The sequence below is a fragment of the Zalophus californianus genome, chromosome 5, assembly GCF_009762305.2.
Source record: "Zalophus californianus isolate mZalCal1 chromosome 5, mZalCal1.pri.v2, whole genome shotgun sequence".
Taxonomy (NCBI): Eukaryota; Metazoa; Chordata; class Mammalia; order Carnivora; family Otariidae; genus Zalophus; species Zalophus californianus.
This window is the reverse complement of record NC_045599.1, coordinates 69,921,200-69,940,924: the sequence shown is the minus strand read 5'-3', so window position 1 is coordinate 69,940,924 and position 19,725 is coordinate 69,921,200. Positions and strand designations below refer to the sequence as shown.

Below are 19,725 nucleotides of genomic sequence, written 5' to 3'. Positions count from 1 at the left end.
TGCCCATTCTCTCTCTACCTGAGAAGCAACTGAAATATAGTCATTTTGCTTAAATGTATGTGCATATGAAAGTCTCTCTAGTCATAGAGAAGGTGGGCAGACTCTAGAGCATTTTGGGTTCAGCATGGCTATTTCTTGATACAGTTTTCCTAGGCCCTCTCTGGTGTTTTACATCCACAGGTTATTACTTCAAATAAGCTCCAAGAACATTGTTTACACAACGGCATTCTTCCCAAAGCCTAGAAAAGAGATGAGTTGACTTTTGTAAAAGGTTGAAAGGGATACTTTACAAAAGGAGATCATTACTATGAAAATGTTCTCCATTGTGTATTTGAATCTTAAGTACTACTAAATGCTGAGTAAAACACCATTCCCTGGTAAAATTTTACCATTAGCTTTTGGGAAAGAAAACTATTTGGGCATATATTGATCTAGTAATTAAATATCAGACACTTTATAGATAATACTAGTATCCTTTTCTCCCTTCCCCTACATGCTGTGTATGTTCTTTCTGATTCCTCAGTAATACTTACAATGTTAGTCATTGCTGCATTTTTACTAGACTTTATCAAGTCACTTTGTAATTTTTTTTCACTTTTTTTTTTAGATTGATCCAAATCCTGATCAGTCAGCAGATGATAGACCATCCTGCCCCTCTCGTTGAAGGAACACTTGGTTAAATCAAGTTGATGTGGGTTCTGGACTGTATCTCTTCCCAGCTGAGGACAGAGAAGTATCTTGGAGACACGTTTTCAGAGGAAGTGGAATTGCTTTTGCCCAGAAAAATGGCAAACACATGAAACAGCCAGTGATCATGCTTTAGAAGCCTACAGCAACATTCTGGGACTGCTCCAACATGCTTGAAGATCTAAGCTTTTCTCCTTTAAAACAGGCACATACTAAGAGCAGTCTTCTTAGCCTATGGTCATACGTGTCAAGACACCACGTTGTAAAGAGGGATGATTTCCTTCTTTTGATTTGAAAATTTGCACATGCTCAATGCTTACATTGTGCAGTTCCGATGTCACTACAGCTTTTTTTTTTTTTCCATTTATGCCAGACTCTTGATACTCTTTAAAAACTTGTTTGTGGTCAGCACAACAAGGAACAAAAGAAAGCTTTGAAAAAACTTAAACATGAAAAAAACGCACTGACTTTTTTTTTTATTTAATATAGCCTGGACTTTACCTGCGTATGCACATGCTCAGAAATGTCCTACTAGGCTGACCATGTATCACCTCTTCAGCTTGGATCCTATTGTGGATTTATTTACAAACATCAAATGCCTTCAAGCCAATCCTTCTTGCTGTGTGTTTTGCAGCCTACTGTAGTAGATACGCAACAGATATGTGGGAAAAGAGATAAGAGGAGGAAGCTAATAGACTTTGTCAAGATTGTATACCTTCTTGGTTTCTTTTAAGAATTTGTTGCCTTTCTACTATTACAGCAAAGCAGCATTTTGTTACTGACTGCCTAAAATCACTTAATCTCAGGTGAACGCATCACTTGCCAAACTGTTGGAATGCTATTTGTGTTTTGTTGCACTGTTATTTTGTTTGGTTGGTTGGTTGGCTTTTTGGAGAGGGAAATTTGGAAAAGGGACATACACAAAAGTGATACCCCACCCACATTCCCTTTTTATCATTACATAAAAGAAGAAACTAGCAGAGCTAAGAATGGAGTAAAGATAGGCAGTATGGCAGGCACCAGCAAAGAGGTAAGGGCTTGTTGCTCTTAAAAATTATTGTTATTTTTATTAAGAGTATGGAAATTTTCCAGTCACTGGAGAGGAGGAGAAAGTGCATTTATTTTTATAACAGAGTTACTTAATTACCTCCAAAACACATATGTTGGAAATCATTTTTGCTGGTGCAGAGTGTTTTAATGAGCAGGAATATATATATATTCAGGTTACGATTAGAGAGCTTAATTTATACATTTCCTATCCTGCTAAAGCTTCTCAGAGCTTGAAAACCCAAGTTTATTCTAAAAGTGTATAACTTCAAAATTATAAATACTAGAACGTGTGCTGGAATGAGAACTGTTTTCTATTTTTGTGGTTTTTCTAGTGAAAGTATTTTTTCCATTACCTAAAGAACATTTTGTTAAACATGAGAAACCACTCACTTTGAGTATATATAGATAAGAAGAGCAACCACATCAGTAAATTATAGTTTATATTAAAGATAATTTACAGTTGGCTCATAACAAATATACCAGCATTCATGATGACACTTAAAAACCATTTTCCAAGGTACCAAGTGTACTGATGGTCTTATTTTAGAAGGAATTCAGCTCTGATGTTTTTAATGAAAATCAGCATCTGTGATGTTGCAACATACGTGTGAAATGGGTGTTACATCTATCCTGCCATTTAACCCCACAGTTAATAAAGTGGCTGAAAATAACAGTAACTCTGGCTTGGTGCTTGACTTGGTTAAATACTGTCTTAAAGCTTCATACAAAACAAATAGGCTTTTCCATAAGTGGCCTTTAAGAAAACATGGAAGACAATTCATGTTTGAAAATGCTGACAGGGTGAAGAAAGCCCAGCGTAAAAATGAATCACGTTTTAAGTGATTCAGTAAAGGGTTTGGGCTCCCGTAGCAAACTAATACTAGATAATAAGGAAATGGGGGTGAAATATTTTTTTATTGTTGTTAAATCATTTTGTGAATGTCCCCCTCAAAAGAAGCTAATGGAATATTTGGCATAAAGGGCATTTGGTGGTTTTATTTTTGTTTGGGGGGGGGATTGTCTGAAAATCCCTTTTCTTTTCTCTCTTATGTCTAACTGACTAGGGAACAATTGTTGATATGCATAGCATTGGAATACTTATCACCATATACTCTTATAAATAACACATGAAGCAAGAATGACCAATATTCTGATAATTGGCACTGGGTCACAAAATGAAATGTGATTAAATTTTAAATATATAAAACTTTATCAAATAAAGTTTTATTTACCCCATTGAAGTATTTCTTTACTTTCTTGTTTAGAGGCATTACTTTACTCTTTTCTAAATATTGGTCAATTCCTGACATAAGATGTGAGGTTCACAGTTGTATTCCAGTATTCAAGATAGATTCCTGATTTTGCAATTAGGAAAAGTAAAATCCAAAACATTAGCAAAACAAAGTGCAATATTAAATGTTTGCTTTATAGATTATATTCTATGGCTGTTTGTAATTTCTCTTTTTTTCCTGTTTTATTTGGTGCTGAATATGTCCTTGTAGGCTCTGTTTTAAGAAAACAATATGTGGGAAATGATTTAATTTTTCCTATTGCTCTTCCTTGTGGAAAATAAAGTGTTTTGTTTTTTTCTTTTTTGTAAAATTGTTTGGAGAGTTATTTGAATCTTGATCATGTCAGTAACTCATCATACATGCAAACACTATTAGGACTACAACTAAACTCTATTTTAAGCCAGTCTGGATAAGAATTGCTTCAAGCCACCAAAGAGAACTACTGAAGCCTTAAAGGAATTTTTAATACTAATTTATCAGTGGCTTAATAATTCATCAAATTATGGATGCTTTTTTTGATAAAACCTATAAATTCATTATATAAATTCCAGTCCTATCTATGAACCAGGTAAAATAGTTTCACTTTCAGGTACAAATTCCCTCTTGCTGTGATATGTCCAAGTTTCTAGTACTTCAAGAGCACATAAATTTAAAAGGTATATTAACTAATCTTACAAAAATATTTTTTCTGAATTTTTAAACAACAGTGAGTACTTTTTCTCAATGTGTGGATTTGACAGTGATTTGTAACAAGTACTTTTGGATCACATTTAGAAAATAACTATTTCAGTGTTTATATATTTATAGATCAGCTATCAAGTTGTACATGTGCCTTACTATATGAATCTCCCATATTCTGAAATGTGTATACACATATAAAGTGTGTTACAAAGAAATGTTTAGACAATATAATCAATTTTATGGAAATAAGAGCTAGCAATCTACCCAATGTCTTTATACAATAAGGAATAAATGACTCGGGAAAGAATTAGAGCATGGGAAGCGGAGACATAGGTTTTGGGTTCTGTAACTTTAGATGTAGCCTTAAACAAGATGTGTCAATTTTGATGTCTTCATCTACAAAGTGGAAAAGTAGGTATCCAAAGTCCCCTTCATCAAGGCAGAAGATTGTAATACATCTTTAGGTAAATAATTCTCTAAGTCAATTATAACATTGGGAATGAACCACATTGCTTCTAAATTTGTATTAGAATACTTTTAGGTCAGTACATATTTCAAGTTATAGACGACTCTATACTTACCAAAATCTTTATCACCAGTTAGGATTTAATGAATGGCCAAACTCAGTATATTTTTCAGGATTATAATGTAACAGAGGGAGAAACTCAAGACTAGCTTAAGTAAAAAACTGTATTAACCAGTAATTCCAAGGATGAATTATATTAAGTACATTCAGATCCAGAAATCCAAATAATGCTCTGAGGACACACTCTTGTCTCTCATCTCTGTTCACTTACCTTTTTTCATATTAGCCTTATTCTTTGATATTAGATGGGCCAGGAAAGATAACCCCAACTTTTACAGCTTCTGGAAGAAAAGCCATCTTGACTCCAAATCACTTGTTAGGGGAGATTCTGATTGGCCAATATCTAGGTCATGTCTCATGCCACATAGAATGGGTTTCCCAATAGAAATCTGTTTCCAGAAGAAGGGAGAAAAAAGGTTACTATATATTCTTGCTATTTCAAATGTTGTCCAAACCAGCAGCAATGGCATCACTTAAGAAGTGCATTAGAAAAGCAGAATATCAAGGTCTATCCCAGAATACTGTTTACATGATTCCCAGGTAATGTATAAGTACAGTAAAATTTAAGAAGCTCTGTAGCACACCAAAGAAAATTAAGAGATGAAGACACAACAGGCAACTTTATTTTCATGAGTCCCAAACTAACTGAGCTGAGGATTTGGGGTACTTAATAAGTGAAAAATAATCATGCCATTTTATTTTTTTTAAGATTTTATTATTCATTTGAGAGAGAGCGTGTGTGCACGCGCAGGAGCAGGGGGGAGGGGCAGAGGGAGACGGAGAAGCAGGCCCTCCACTGGGAGCCCTACACAGGACCGGATCCCAAGACGCAGGGATCATGACCTGAGCCAAAGGCAGTCACTTAACCAAGCTCCCCCAGGTGCCCCAATAATGCCACTTTAAATCCCAAAGCCTGTTTATGGCTTGATATTTTTGAGATACAACTTTGTAACTACTATAATAATAAATATTATACCTTCAGAATTCCTATAACAACAATCAGCATTTCTCAAAACATGCATGACTGAATGACGAAATATTTTGCCTTTTTATTTCTTGATTTCAAAATCAATAGGAGATGCATTTTTCAATTCATGTGAGAAAAATTTATTGATATAAGAAAATTAATTTGACTTTTGAGGAATATAGTCTGCAATTTTTTTTAGAAAAAATTTAGGAAAATGTGGGAAATACATGAATATGGAAATCTAATACATGAATATGTCAAGTTCAAGACAACCAGTAGTTTAAAAATCCAAATGCACAAGCCCAACTGGAAATAGAACCAGTATCACTGTCTTTGTTGAACAGCACGAAGTTAAACATATAAGTAAAAAAACATATTTTTTCAAACCAGCTATACAGACACCAACTTAGGTAAATGAAGTCACGATATTATAGAGCCAAAAAAAACAAAAAGTTGCTTTAGAATAGGTCTAGTATTTATATGTATATAAATGTTTATATGTGCATAAAAGAGTATATAGCCTAATGTGATTAAAGAAAACAAGTGTTTATGACATTAGGAATTTCTGATACATTATAGTTAATTCTAACTGGAAATGGATATTTGCTACTTCTAAATTGAAGACTTACATAAGTTCTCAACATCAATTTCCAATCTAAACAAAAGGATTACTACCTCTGGCCTGGTAGGTCTCTGGGAACATTAATAAAGTTAAAATAGTGAGTTAAAACATCTTTGTATAATTTAGAGATCTATTTACTAGTTACACAAAACAGTCTTACCAGTGAACAGAAGGATGTGAAAGATTATATAAACATATTGTCCTAACATAAGTCTGACAGTGTCGATACAATGGTTGAAAGCAAATTATTGCACTTTAGATGACATGAATTTTTGCCAAAAGGAGAAGCCATCTGATCCTTACTGAATATAGGAATTTTTACTTATTAGATAATTTTTCTCTAATGAATTAATAGTTTAAATAATGATAGAAATGCAAAAAAAAAAAAAAACTGCTAGAATAAGCAGCCAGTTTCTGCTTTGCTTTTTTTAAGGAAATCAACATTTCTACCTTCAAACGTAAGACACACTTTTATAATCTACACCTCTTGACAGATCTGAATCCCAAAATGTAGTACTCAAGATGTTTAGGACAACAGGAAAATAACAGGAAACTAAGATACAGCACACGCATCACGTAAACAAGGATGCTGGCAGCCTATAAAGGCATACCTGGAACCCAAACAACAAAATCACACACACATTCTCTTCCAAAACTGTTAATTCCCAAATTACAAAAGCAAAGGAGAAAATACCCTCTCCCCTTACTCTTCCTCCTTCTATTTGCAGAGTCAACTTTAGGAAACCCCTGTGAAGAAAGAGCCATAGGAGTGCATGCTGTGTAAGGGAAGCAGTGGACAAATGCCTCGGGCTGGTGAGTTTTTTTGAGTGCCTTGAGCAGACTGATCAGGAAAAGCCCAATAAATTCCCTCATTACATTGTCCTTGGTATCAGTTTCCTACTGGCTGCCTCAACAAAATACTTCAAACCAGGAGACTTAAAACAACTGAGATTTATTCTCTCACAGTTCTGGGGGCTAGAAGTACAAAATCATGGCATGTTCCTTCTGAAGTCTGTAGAAGCTGACATTTCCTTGCCTCTTCTTGCTTCTGGTGGTGGCTGGCAAACTTCGGCAGTGCTTGACTTGTGCATCACTGGAATCTCTCCCTTGTTTATCTAATGGCCATCTTCTCCCAGTATTATCCGTCTCTTCCTATGGATTTTTCCTGAGTCTCTCCTCATCTTCTACAGACATAGTCATGCTGGATTAAGGGCCCACCCTACTCCAGGATGACTTTATATTAACTAATTACATCTGCAATGACCCTGTTCCAAATAAAGTCATATTCTGAGATACTGCGGATTAGAGTTTCAACCTATCTTTTTAGGAGACACAATTCAACCCATAACAACTTCTTTTCCTCCAAAAAACTAAACAGGGTAACAATGTAATGCCTATAAGAAAAAGCTACCTATTTAGAGGAAATACAGTTAGCTATTCCTCACTTTATAGAGCAGATTTAGTCCTGAACTGTAAAATCACTATAGATCAAAGGAAATATTCCCTTCCCACCACCTTTTTTTTTCCTGATGAGATACTGTGGGAGGTGAGCACTCATCTGGGAGATAAGAAACCTAAGTTCTGGTCCACAGACACTAAGTGGCTGAATGAACTTGAACAAGTCATCTGACTTTTCTGATGTTCCATTTCCTGCTTCCTTTTTTTAAATTTAAATTCAATTAATTAACATATAATGTATTACTAGTTTCAGAGATAGAGGTCAGTGATTTATCAGTCTTATATAATACCCAGTGCTCATTACATCACGTGCCCTCCTTAATGTCCATCACCCAGTTACCCCATCCCCCCACCTCCCTCCCCTCCAGCAACCCTCAGTTTGTTTCCTGTGATTAAGAGTCTCTTATAGTTTTTCTCCCTGATCTCATCTCGTTTTATTTTTTCCTCTCCTCCCCTGTGATCCTCCATTTGATTTCTTAAATTCCACATATCAGTGAGATCATATGATAATTGTCTTTCTCTGATTGACCTATTTTTCTTAGCATAATACCCTCTAGTTCCATCCACATGATTGCAAATGACAAGATTTCATTTTTTGATGGCTGAGTAGTATTCCATTGTGTATATATATATATATATATATATATATATATATATATATATATATACCACATCTTCTTTATCCATTCATCTGTTGGTGGACATCTGTGCTCTTTCCATATTTTAGCTATTGTGGATGTTGCTGCTATGAACATTGAGTGCAAGTGCCCCTTCAAATCACTATTTTTATATCCTTTGGATAAATACTTAGCAGTGCAATTGCTGGGTCATAGGGTAGCTCTATTTTTAATTTTTTGAGGAACCTCCGTACTGTTTTCCAGAGTGGCTGCACCAGCTTGCATTCCCACCAACAGTGTAAGAGTTCCCCTTTCTCTGAATCCTCATCAACATCTGTTTCCTCCTAAGTTGTTAATTTTAGCCATTTCTGACTGGTGTGAGGTGGTATCTCATTGTGGTTTTGATTTGCATTTTCCTGATGCCGAGTGATGTTGAGGACTTTTTCATGTGTCTGTTGGCCATTTGGATTCCTTCTTTGGAGAAATGTCTGTTCATGTCTTCTGTCCATTTCTTGACTGGATTATTTGGTTTTGGGGTGTTGAGTTTGATAAATTCTTATAGATTTTGGATACTAGCCCTTTATCTGATAACATTGGCCAATATCTTCTCCCATTCTGTCAGTTCTCTTTTGGTGTTGTTGACTGTTTTTTGTCTTGTTTTGTTTTTCTGTTGCAAAAGCCTTTTATCTTGATGAAGTCCCAATAGTTCATTTTTGCCTTTGTTTCCCTTGCCTTGGAGATGTGTCTAGAAATGAGTTGCTGTGGCCAAGGTCACAGAGGTTGCTGCCTATGTTCTCCTCTAGGATTTTGATGGATTCCTGTCTTACATTTAGGTCTTTCATCCATTCTGAGTCTATTTTTGTGTATGGTGTAAGGAAATGGTCCAGTTTCATTCCTCTGGATGTGGCTGTCCAATTTTCCCAACACCATTTTTTGAAGACACTGTCTTTTTTCCATCGGATATTCTTTCCTGCTTTGTCGAAGATTAGTTGACCATAGAGTTGTGGGTCCATTTCTGGATTCTCTGTTCCATTGATCTGTGTGTCTGTTTTTGTGCCAGTACCATACTATCTTGATGATTACAGCTTTGTAATCCAGCTTCAAGTCCAGAAATGTGATGCCACTGGTTTTGCCTTTCTTTTTCAACATTCCTCTGGCTATTCAGGGTCTTTTCTGGTTCCATACAAATATTAGGATTATTTGTTCTAGCTCTGTGAAAAAAGTGGATGGTATTTTGATAGGGATTGCACTGAATGTGTGGATTGCTCTAGGTAGCATAGACATTTTAACAATATTTGTTCTTCCAATCCATGAGCATGGAACGTTTTTCCATTTCTTTGTGTCTCCCTCAATTTCTTTCATGAGTGTTCTACAGTTTTCTGAGTACAGATCCTTTGCCTCTTTAGTTAGGTTTATTCCGAGGTATCTTATGGTTTTTGGTGCAATTGTAAATGGGATCGACTCCTTAATTTCTCTTTCGTCTGATTGTTAGTGTATAGAAATGCAACTGATTTCTGTGCGTTGATTTTATATCCTGCTATGTTGCTGAATTCCTATATGAGTTCTAGCAATTTTGGGGTGGAGTCTTTTGGGTTTTCCACATAAAGTATCATGTCATCTGTGAAGAGTGAGTTTGACCTCTTTGCTGATTCGGATGCCTTTTATTTCTTTTTGTTGTCTGATTGCTGAGGCTAGGACTTCTAGTACTATGTTGAACAACAGTGGTGATAGTGGACATCCCTGTCGTGTTCCTGACCTTAGAGGAAAAGCTCTCAGTTTTTCCCCATTGAGAATGATATTCACTGTGGGCTTTTCATAGATGGCTTTTATGATATTGAGGTATGTACCCTCTATCCCTACACTGTGAAGAATTTTAATCAAGAAAGGATGCTTACTTTGTCAAATGCTTTTTCAGCATCAATTGAGAGGATCATATTGTTCTTGTCCTTTCTTTTATTAATGTAGTGTATCACATTGATTGATTTGCAGATGTTGAACCACCCCTGCAGACCAGGAATAAGTTCCACTTGATCATGGTAAATGATCCTTTTAATGTACTGTTAGATCTTATTGACTAGTACCTTGGTAAGAATTTTTTTACATCCATGTTCATCAGGGATATCGGTCTGTAATTCTCCTTTTTGGTGGGGTCTTTGTCTGGTTTTGGGATCAAGGTAATGCTGGCCTCATAGAAAGAGTTTGGGAGTTTTCTTTCCATTTCTATTTTTTGAAACAGCTTCAGAAGAATAGATATTAATTCTTCTTTAAATGTTTGGTAGAATTCCCCTGGGAAGCCATCTGGCCCTGAGCCCTTGTTTGTTGGGAGATTTTTGATTACTGCTTCAATTTCCTTCCTGGTTATGAGTCTGTTCAGGTTTTCTATTTCTTCCTATTTCAGTTTTGGTAGTTTATACATCTCTAGGAATGTATCCATTTCTTCCAGATTGCCTAATTTACTGGTATATAGTTGCTCATAATATCTTCTTATAATTGTTTGTATTTCTTTGGTGTTGGTTGTGATCTCTTCTCTTTCATTCTAGTTTTTATTTATTTGGGTCCTTTCTCTTTTCTTTTTGTTAAGTCTGGCCAGGGGTTTATCAATCTTATTCTTTCAAAGAACCAGCTCCTAGTTTCGTCAATCTGTTCTACTGTTCTTTTGGTTTCTATTTCATTGATTTCTGCTCTGATCTTTATTATTTTTCCTCTCCTGCTGGGTTTAGGCTTTATTTGCTGTTCTTTCTCCAGGTCCTTTATGTGTAAGGTTAGGTTGTGTATTTGAGACCCTTCTTGTTTATTGAGAAAGGCTCGAATTGCTATATACTTTCCTCTTAGGCCTGCCTTTGCTGCATCCCAAAGGTTTTGAACAGTTTTCATTTTCATTTATTTCCATGAATTTTTTAAATTCTTCTTTAATATCCTGGTTGACCCATTCATTCTTTAGTAGGATGCTCTTTAGTCTCAATGTATTTGAGTTCTTTCCAAATTTCCTCTTGTGATTGAGTTCCAGTTTCAAAGCATTGTGGTCTGAAAATATGCAGGGAATGATCCCAATCATTTGCTACCAGATGAGACCTGATTTGTGACCCAGTATGTGGTCTATTCTGGAGACTGTTCCATGTGCACGTGGAGAAGAATGTGTATTCTGTTGCTCATTTCCTGCTTCCTAATCTACGAGACCCTTGGGGCACCTGGCTGGTCAGTAGGTGGGGCATGTGACTCTTGACCTCGGGGTTGTGAGTTCAAGCCCCACATTGGGTGTAGTAATTACTTATAAAAAAGTAAAAACCTTTAAAAAAAAATGAAACTCCTCTTCCAGCAATACCTTTCTATTCAGAGTAGCAGATATAATTGAATTAAAATACCATAGCCTTGTTTCAGGCTCTGGACTTCAAGATTTTATATTGTTGTAAAATTTATAATTTCCCTATACTTAAACCAGTACTATAGCCTAAAACTTACACAATTGAATTTCACTCTAGAAAATAGTATATAGGTCCTATGTAGGCCACTACTTTATTTGAAAACAGTAAAAGCTCACCATGGTCTTCTATTTTTTTAAATTTTTTTCATCATGTTCTTTTAAAGCTAGCCATGATATCATCCAATAACCATGATGTTTTAGAAAGCACACTGTGTCAGGAATCAAGAATCCTTGATCCCAGTCTTCCTCTAGCTAGGTGGTCCCAGTGTAACTACTAGTGAACTCTCCAGACCTCAGTTTCTTCATTCTTAATCAAGAAAAATGAGACTTTCCCACAACTTCTGTAATTTCTTCCAGACAAATAGTCAACCACCCCACCTCTTATTCAACAGGGATGAAATTCAGGTGAGACCTTGCTTTCAGAATGCCACATAATCAAGCTATAGGAATACCTTGGAGATCCTACAAGTCCAGTTACAGACCATTTCAATAAGGTGAATATTGCAATAAAGCTAGTCAAATAAATGTTGTGGTATCCTAATGCATATAAAAGTTATGTTTACACTATACTGTAATCTATAAGTGTGCATTGTGTCTAAAAAAACAATGTGTATACCTTTTTTTTTTTAAGACTTAATTATTTTAGGGCACCTGGGTGGCTCAGTTGGTTAAGCAACTGCCTTCGGCTCAGGTCATGATCCTGGAGTCCCAGGATCGAGTCCTGCATCAGGCTCCCTGCTCAGTGGGGAGTCTGCTTCTCGCTCTGACCCTCTCTCCTCTCATGCTCTCTCTCTCTCACTCTCTCTCTAATAAATAAATAAAATATTAAAAAAAAAAGCCTTAATTATTTTAGAGAGAGAAAGCCTGAGCAGCAGGGCTGGAGGTGGGGGGCAGAGGGAGAGAGACAGAATCTTAAAAGGCTCCATGCCCAGCACAGAGACTGACAAGGGGGCTAGATCTCACAAACCTGAGATTATAAGTCAGACGTGCAATTGACTGGGCCACCCAGCCACCCCAACAACACGTATATCTTAATGAAACAATACTTTATTGCCAGAAAACGTTAACCATCATGTGAGCTTTCAGCAAGTTGTACTCTTTTGGCTGGTGGGGGGCTGATGGCTGCTGATCTGGGTGGTGGTTGCTGAGGATTGGGGTGGTTGTTGTAATTTCTTTTTTTTTTTCTTTTAATGTAAACTCTCTGTCCAAAGTGGGGCTCAAACTCACAACCCCAAGATCAAGAGTCACATGCTCTACCAACTGAGCAGCCAGGCACCCTTGGTTGTGGTAATTTCTTAAAATAAGACAACAATGAAGTTTGCCACATCAATTGACTCTTCCTTTCACAAATGATTTCTCTGTAGCATGTGAGGCTGTCTGATAGCATTTTATCTATGGTAGAACTATCAAAATTGAAATCAATCCTCTCAAACCCTGCTGCTATCTTATAAACTAAGTCACATGATATTCTAAAACTCTTATTGTCATTTCAGCAGTCTTCACAGCATCTTCACCAGGAGCAGATTGTATCTCAAGAAACTACTTTCTTTGCTCATCCATAAGAAGCAACTCTTCATCTGTTCAAGTTCTATCATGAGGTTGCAGCAATTCAGTTACATCTTCAGGCTCCACTTCTAATTCTAGTTCTCTTGCTCTTTCCACCACATCTGCAGTTCCTTCCTCCACTGGAGTTTAAACCCCTCAGTGTCATCCATGAGGGATGGAGTAACTTCTTCCAAACTCCTATTCATGTTGATACTTTTACCTCTTTTCATGAATCACAGATGTTCTTAATGGCATCTAAAATGATGAATTCTTTCCAGAAGGTTTTCAACTGACTGCCCAGATCCATCAGAGGAATCACTATCTATGGCAGCTACAGTCTTACAAAATATATTTCTTCCTGGCTTTGTTATTCCATTTATAGAGCACAGGCAGAATAGATTTAGCATAACTGTTTGGGTCCCTGGGATTTTCAGGATGGTAAATGAGCATTGGTGTCAATTTAAAGTCACCAGCTGTATTAGCCCCTAATAAGAGAGTCAGCCTATGCTGTGAAGCTCTGAGGCAAGGCATTGACTTCTCCTCTCCATCTATGAAAGTCCTAGAAGGCCTCTTCTTCCAGTATAAAACTGTTTCATCTACAATGAAAATCTGTTGTTTAGTGTAGCCACTTCCATTAAGTATCTTAGCTAAACCTTCTAGATAACATGCTGCCACTTCTCCATCACCACTTGCTGCTACACCTTGCACTTTTACTGTTATGGAGACGGCTTCTTTCCCTAAACCTCGTGCACCAAACTCTGCTAGCTTCAAACTTTTCTTCTGTAGTTTCCTTACCTCTCTCAGACTTCATAGAATTAAAGGATTAGGTTTTGACTTAAGGGAATGTTGTGGCTAATTTGGTCTTATCTTTAACCACTAAAATTTTCTCCATATCAACAATAGGCTATTTTACTTTCTTATCATTCACATGTTCACTGGAATGGCACTTTTAATTTCCCTCCAGAACCTTTTCTTTGCATTCATAACTTGGACAACTGTTTAGCACAAGAGGCCAATCTTTTGGCCTATCTCAGCTTTTGAGGTGCCTTCCTCACTAAGCGTTATTTATTTCTAGCTTTTGATTTAAAGTGAGAGACATGTGACTCTTCCTTGAACACTAAGAGGGCATTGCAGAGTTATTAATTGGCCTCCTTTCAATACTGTTGTGTCTCAGGGAATAGGGAGGCCCAAGGAGAGAGGGAGGGAGATGGGGAATGGCCCATCAGTGAAGCAGTCGGAACACACACATTTATCACTTAAATTCATGGTCTTACAGGGGTGTGGTTCATGCTGTCTCAAAACAATTTTAACAGCAACATCAAAAATCACTGATCAGAGATCACCATAACAAATATAATAATGAAAAAGTTTGAAATATGGGGAGAATTACCAAAATGTGACACAGGGACACAAAGTGAGCAAATGCTGTTGGAAAAATGGCCCAGAAAGACTTGCTTGACACAAGATTGCCACCAGACTTCAATCTGTAAAAAAACCAAAGTATCCACAAAGTGCAAAAAAGCACAGTGCAATAAAATGAGGTGTGCCTAGATGCAATTTGGGATTGGTTTGGTTATTTAGGTAAAAGTCTCTTTCTTGCTCAAGGTAATTAGAATCTTCCCAATTCTAGGGGCTCCTGGGTGGCTCAGTCGTTAAGCCTCTGCCTTAGGCTCAGGTCATGATCCCGGGGTCCTGGGATCGAACCCCACATTGACCCCCACATCGGGCTCCCTGCTCAGCGGGAGGCCTGCTCCTCCCTCTCCCACCCCCACTGCTTGTGTTCCCTCTCTCGCTGTCAAATTGGGTAAATAAAATCTTAAAAAAAAAAAAGAATCTTCCCAATTCTAGCATGAAGATGTGTATTTTCACCTATAGCATTGAACAATTTTAATATATACTCCTAATGCTAAGATATAGATCTAAAACATTTCAGGATGTGACTAGTAAATAAGGAATATATTTGGTTTCTTAAAGTTAGGACAACAAACATTAATTCATAGAGTAGCTGAGCCTTGGTTGGTTGGAGTCAGAAGAGAATAAAACTTCTAAAAAGATCTGGCTCTTACTCAAGAGCAGCTGCGAAGTCACCTGCCTGCTTATTTATGGGAAAGATACCACTGACTCTGGCTTACATAAACGGAGGGAGGAAGATGATAGGCAAGTCAAAATGTTCCTTCGAAGGGAAGCTGAATATTTCTCTGTTCGCCTTAATGTTGTTTACTTTAAAGATAATCTCCAATTTAGTGTTAACACTAGATTCTCTCAAGAGTAAAAAGTGAACCCGGGATATTTCCATTTGGGACAACGCTACTAAGGTACACAATAGAAAAACCTGGAGAAAAACACAGTACAAAGTTCAGGCTACAATCCCCTCTTATTTCACAGTGAAATTTCTTTCCGAAATACCTTTGGCTCAGTTCTAACGGAATACAACATAATGGAGTTTTGTTACCTTAGGGTATTATCTCCACCATTCTATGCTTCTTTGACAGCTTTCTTGATTCAATAGAGGAGAAGAAAATTGCTCCAATTTAAGGAAAGTCTATTAACTTGTTTAGTTCTCTAAGGTACGATTCTTCAGTACATTGAAGCACTAGCTAACAAAATAACATCATAGAAATCGAAAAGCTCTGACCAGGTAGAACCTGGAGTATATATTCCCTACATTAGGGGAAAGATTGTATGTCTGTCTGCCTTAATCTTCTTCCTCATAAGCCCATGCAGGGTGATTTGTGAAGTGGAGAAATGGCACACGTGTATTTTGCTTTGGCCTGTCACACAAAATACCATCCTATGAAGCTCCTGCGATATGCCAGGTACTGTGCAAGGTCTCTTTATGTTCATCTACCTTGTTTATCCTTACAGCCACTTTCAAAGACAGATGTCACACTTACCTTTAGTTGGGGAAACTGTTTTCAAGAAGGGTGAGCAGCTGTCCCAAATGACACACATGTCAAATTAAAGCCTAATGATTTACATCCAAGACTGTCTGGATTTAAAGTCCTAGAATTTTATTATAACACTGCACATATTATTTATTAGCTCCTCATCTGAACCGAGGCTTTGTCTTCAGAAAGCCCCAAGGTAGCATAAAATTCATTCTTCCACACCAGGACTCCACAAGAACTAGACACTAGATTGGCAAATACTGCTAGAAGAGAAGATGTTCGAGGATCTAAAATATTGGGTTCAGTTTGGAGCAGCTCTGAGCTCCAAAGGGAGGAGTAGGAAATTCAAAGAAAGACCACTCCACATCGTCTGCACAAAGGTGAACCCGGTCATTAGCAGCAGCGGTTCGTATGGGGAGAAAGGCCCATGAGAGCAGAACTGCAAAGGGAAGGCAGAGGTAGGCCCAGGAGAAAGGACCTGCTAACAAGGGGGAAAACTAGGTCCCAGCACAGTGCTCTTCCAGGATCCCCGCCCACTGGGAGTGCCTCAGTGAATATACTTGGACTAGTATGACAGTCGGATGACGCCTCTGAACACCGAGCTAATTAACCCCTTCGTGGGATGGGAGAAACATTTTAGCTCATCCATAAGTCATAAATAATGTAAGTCATAAATAATGATCACAACAATCAATTAAATGGAAGTGGGGAAGCTACCTGATCTTAAAACAGCTCTGGTGCACAGTAGGCATTTTGGATTTTCAACTTCTAACATTCATCTATTCAGTCATCAAACCGACAAACAAATGTTCCTTTTACATAACACTAAGTGCTGTGTATACCCTGAGAAAATCAGAAATAAATCCATTAAATTTTCAATAGTCGTACACCATTACACCATGTGCTATTGCTAGATCCTTCAGGGTCATGATGATTATTAGCTCTTTTCTTTCCATACATCTCTCTACATACTTTCTCAAATAGATCACTCATTTCCTTAGCTTCAACTAGCAACCCTATGATAATGATTCGAATATCTATCATCTCCAGTCCTACTTTTTCTCATCTCCTTGCCCTTATGCTCAATGACATCACAGATATTTTACTTAGTAAATTCTCCAGCTTTTAAAAGCTGTTATTTCTAAAAAGAACTCCTCATCTTTCCCCATGTACCTCACCCCACTCCCCATACCTTCCTTCCTTCTGGAATTTCTGATCTCTGTTGAAAGAACCATTCTCCTCACCCATTCACTCCTTGCCTCAGTTATGAAGTCCTCTCCATGCCAGTCAGTTAGAAAGTTTTCTCGCTCTGTTTTGTAAGACCTCTCTGGTACCTGACCCTTTCCCTCCATCCCCATTGCTACCCTCCTAGTCTGGATTTTTATCCTGTCACATAGTTCTTATTTTCTTTCACTGACTCCAAATCCTAGCTTAGGCCTCAACTCCTCCATAAAGCTTTGAGCCATTCTACTCTTCATTGATCCCTGCCACTCTGGAGTTCCCTCAGCATTTCTTCTATCTCACAGCGTCTGTTCTAGTTTATGATTGCCTTCTCAGTGAGTATTTCATCCCATCCCACCACACTCCCAATGATCACAATGCCTGGTCCAGCCTGAGTACAGAACAGATGCTCAAAAAATACTTGGGCAATGGTTAACATTTGGGCACTGCTATATACTCAGGCTGTCCCCCCTCTAATTAATATGGTGAAGCCCTAATGCCCAATGCGACTTTCCAAAGACAGGATCTTTAGAAGTGAATTTAGGGTAAATGAAGTCAAAAGGGTAGTGCCCTAATCTGGTAGGATTAGGACCTTAGAAGAAGAGGATGAGAGAGTTCTCCCTCTGTCTCTCTCTTTCTCTCTCTCTCTGCCATGTGAGGACACAGCAAAAAGGTGGCCGTCTGCAAGCCACCAGAACCCAACCGCTGCCATGCTACTCTTGGGCTTGCCAGCCCCCAGAACTGTGAGAAAATAAGTATCTATTGTTCAAGCTTCCCCGTCTACAGCATTTTGCTATGGCAGCCTGTCAGTATAACCAGTACTTATCCTTTTATGATCAATGTTTCATCCTCATGAAAGAAAAGAAGGGCTACCATACAAAGTATTTTTTTTCTATATGTGAGGTAGCAACTGAGAGGATGGTCATAATTAATGAAGCTTCTTCCTGGCTGTATAACTTCTAAAGAAGGTGTCTCTGTCCAGCTTTCTGGACACTGGACTAGTTTTCCCTACCCCACCCATTCAGCCATGCAGTATGGATGAGCTAATAAAGAGTAAGCCCTGGTTAGCTCTGACTGGTCATGTTGGCTACCCTGAATCATTCAAGGATGGGCAAATGGCCCAGTGCTGACGAGGGATGGATATAAGATTTTTGTGAGGATTTCTGGGAAATTTCCTTGTTCTTAGCAACAAGGTAGCTACTTATTTACTATATAGGAAGCAAGTCTAAAAATGAAGCAGATACTGAGAGGGGCAGAGCTGACAGACTCAAAAGAGAAGTAGAACTGGAGCCTTGATCTGATTATGCTGCACTTTTTGACTCTGTGAGCCAGTAAATTTCCTTTGTTGCCAATTTGAATCTGGTCTTCAATTACACACAACCAGAAACATCTTTCTTATAGAAGGGAGCACTAAGCTAAACCCATTACAATGAGGAAATGATTATTCACAGGAGGGAATTCAGAACTTTTCATTCTGTGTGTCTCACTCTGACCCAATTCATACCCCAAATGCTTTCTAAGGACATTTGTAACTACTCTCCAATACTGCATCCCTGTCAAGGCTGGTCCATTCCACAGCCTGAGGCCCTCTGAGTATACTAAATTGATATTACATTAATTTGTCCTCTCAGAACAACAAACTAGTCTCTGATCAAATAAATAAAACGATGGGATGAACATCTGAAGAGGCAAGGCAATGGCACATATTTAGGAAGACCAAAACCGCATTAAGAAGAATTGAGGAATAATCATAAGACAATGGCAAAAAGTCTGGGTCCCACTTTCTTAGAAGCAGAATCGGAGTCAGCAGTATAAAAACCGAGGAAGACAATTAAGCAGCAGGAGATCCAGAGCCATATATTTTTGTCATGGTTGAGATGATAACACTTTTACTAAATTCTGTTGCTGGTGCAGAGCCTTTTTTTTTTTTTTTTTAATCATTCTCAGTAGGAAAGTCCAAAGAAGATCTAATGACCACAGATTAAGATCCATGAAGAAAGATTTAAAATCAGGATAATATATCGCAGGGATCACAAAATTGAGTGCTCTCAGTGAGCAGGCAAGTACTGTGTATGAGCAGACTGTGCGGGGGAGAGGCGAGGACTGAGGTTCAGTGCTCTGCCCACAGGGCATGGACTGTACCCAGCTCCAGCTGATTGCTGCCCTATAGAAATGTTAGCCTCGTGTTGTCAGATTTTCCAGTTTTTTTCAAGAGAAACTGGAAATGTGTGCGTATAGAGTATGTGTGTGTAAAATCAGCTAATCAGAAAAAAAAAAAAAAAAATCACCGTTCAGTCCCAAAAAAGGAAAAGAAGAAAAAGGAAAGTCAGGGAGCCATTTCTCTGAGTTATTCTGTAGGGAAGTCAACTTAAAGGAACCTGGGGAGCAGATCATTTGAGCATCATTTTCCAACTACATTCGCTTCTCCTCTTCCCCCACATTTTGAGAATACTCTGTGCAGGGCACGTGTAATTAGGCAGAACACAGCCAGCATTAGAGCAGGGCTTCTTTACCTTCAGCGAATATACAAGAAATACCTGGGTCTCTTGTTACAACACAGATTCCCAGGCAGCAGGTCCTAGGGTGGAGCCGGAGTGTACATTTCTAAGGGGCTCCCAGAGGTTGTGATGCTGCTTAGTCACTCTTCAAGTAGCAAGATTTTATAGTAGGTTTTTCTAGCTTTTTCTGAC

General features: G+C 37.9%; 1 protein-coding gene and 1 long non-coding RNA gene across 7 annotated transcripts in view; one reads left to right on the top strand and one right to left on the bottom strand.

Moving 5' to 3' along the window:
* The window catches only part of ARRDC3 (arrestin domain containing 3), a 13,709-nt gene extending 10,370 nt beyond the window's left edge, over window positions 1–3,339 (top strand). For 3 of the 6 annotated variants that reach the window (XR_003521927.2, XM_027604575.2, XM_027604577.2), the window contains one exon: window positions 608–3,339. Coding sequence is in view for 5 of the 6 variants with exons in the window: in XM_027604575.2 (XP_027460376.1) it covers window positions 608–664 (57 nt within the window). In the remaining variant the exon portion in view is untranslated. The remainder of the gene's footprint in view (window positions 1–607) is intronic. The other 3 variants (XM_027604579.2, XM_027604578.2, XM_027604576.2) reach the window with 1 other exon arrangement.
* LOC113928683 overlaps window positions 1–19,725 on the bottom strand; it is a 21,204-nt gene extending 1,479 nt beyond the window's left edge. The window contains exons 1-2 of the long non-coding RNA XR_003521928.1: window positions 19,573–19,725; window positions 4,508–4,685 (exon numbers count right to left, since the gene is read on the bottom strand). This is a non-coding gene — a long non-coding RNA (uncharacterized LOC113928683). The remainder of the gene's footprint in view (window positions 1–4,507; window positions 4,686–19,572) is intronic.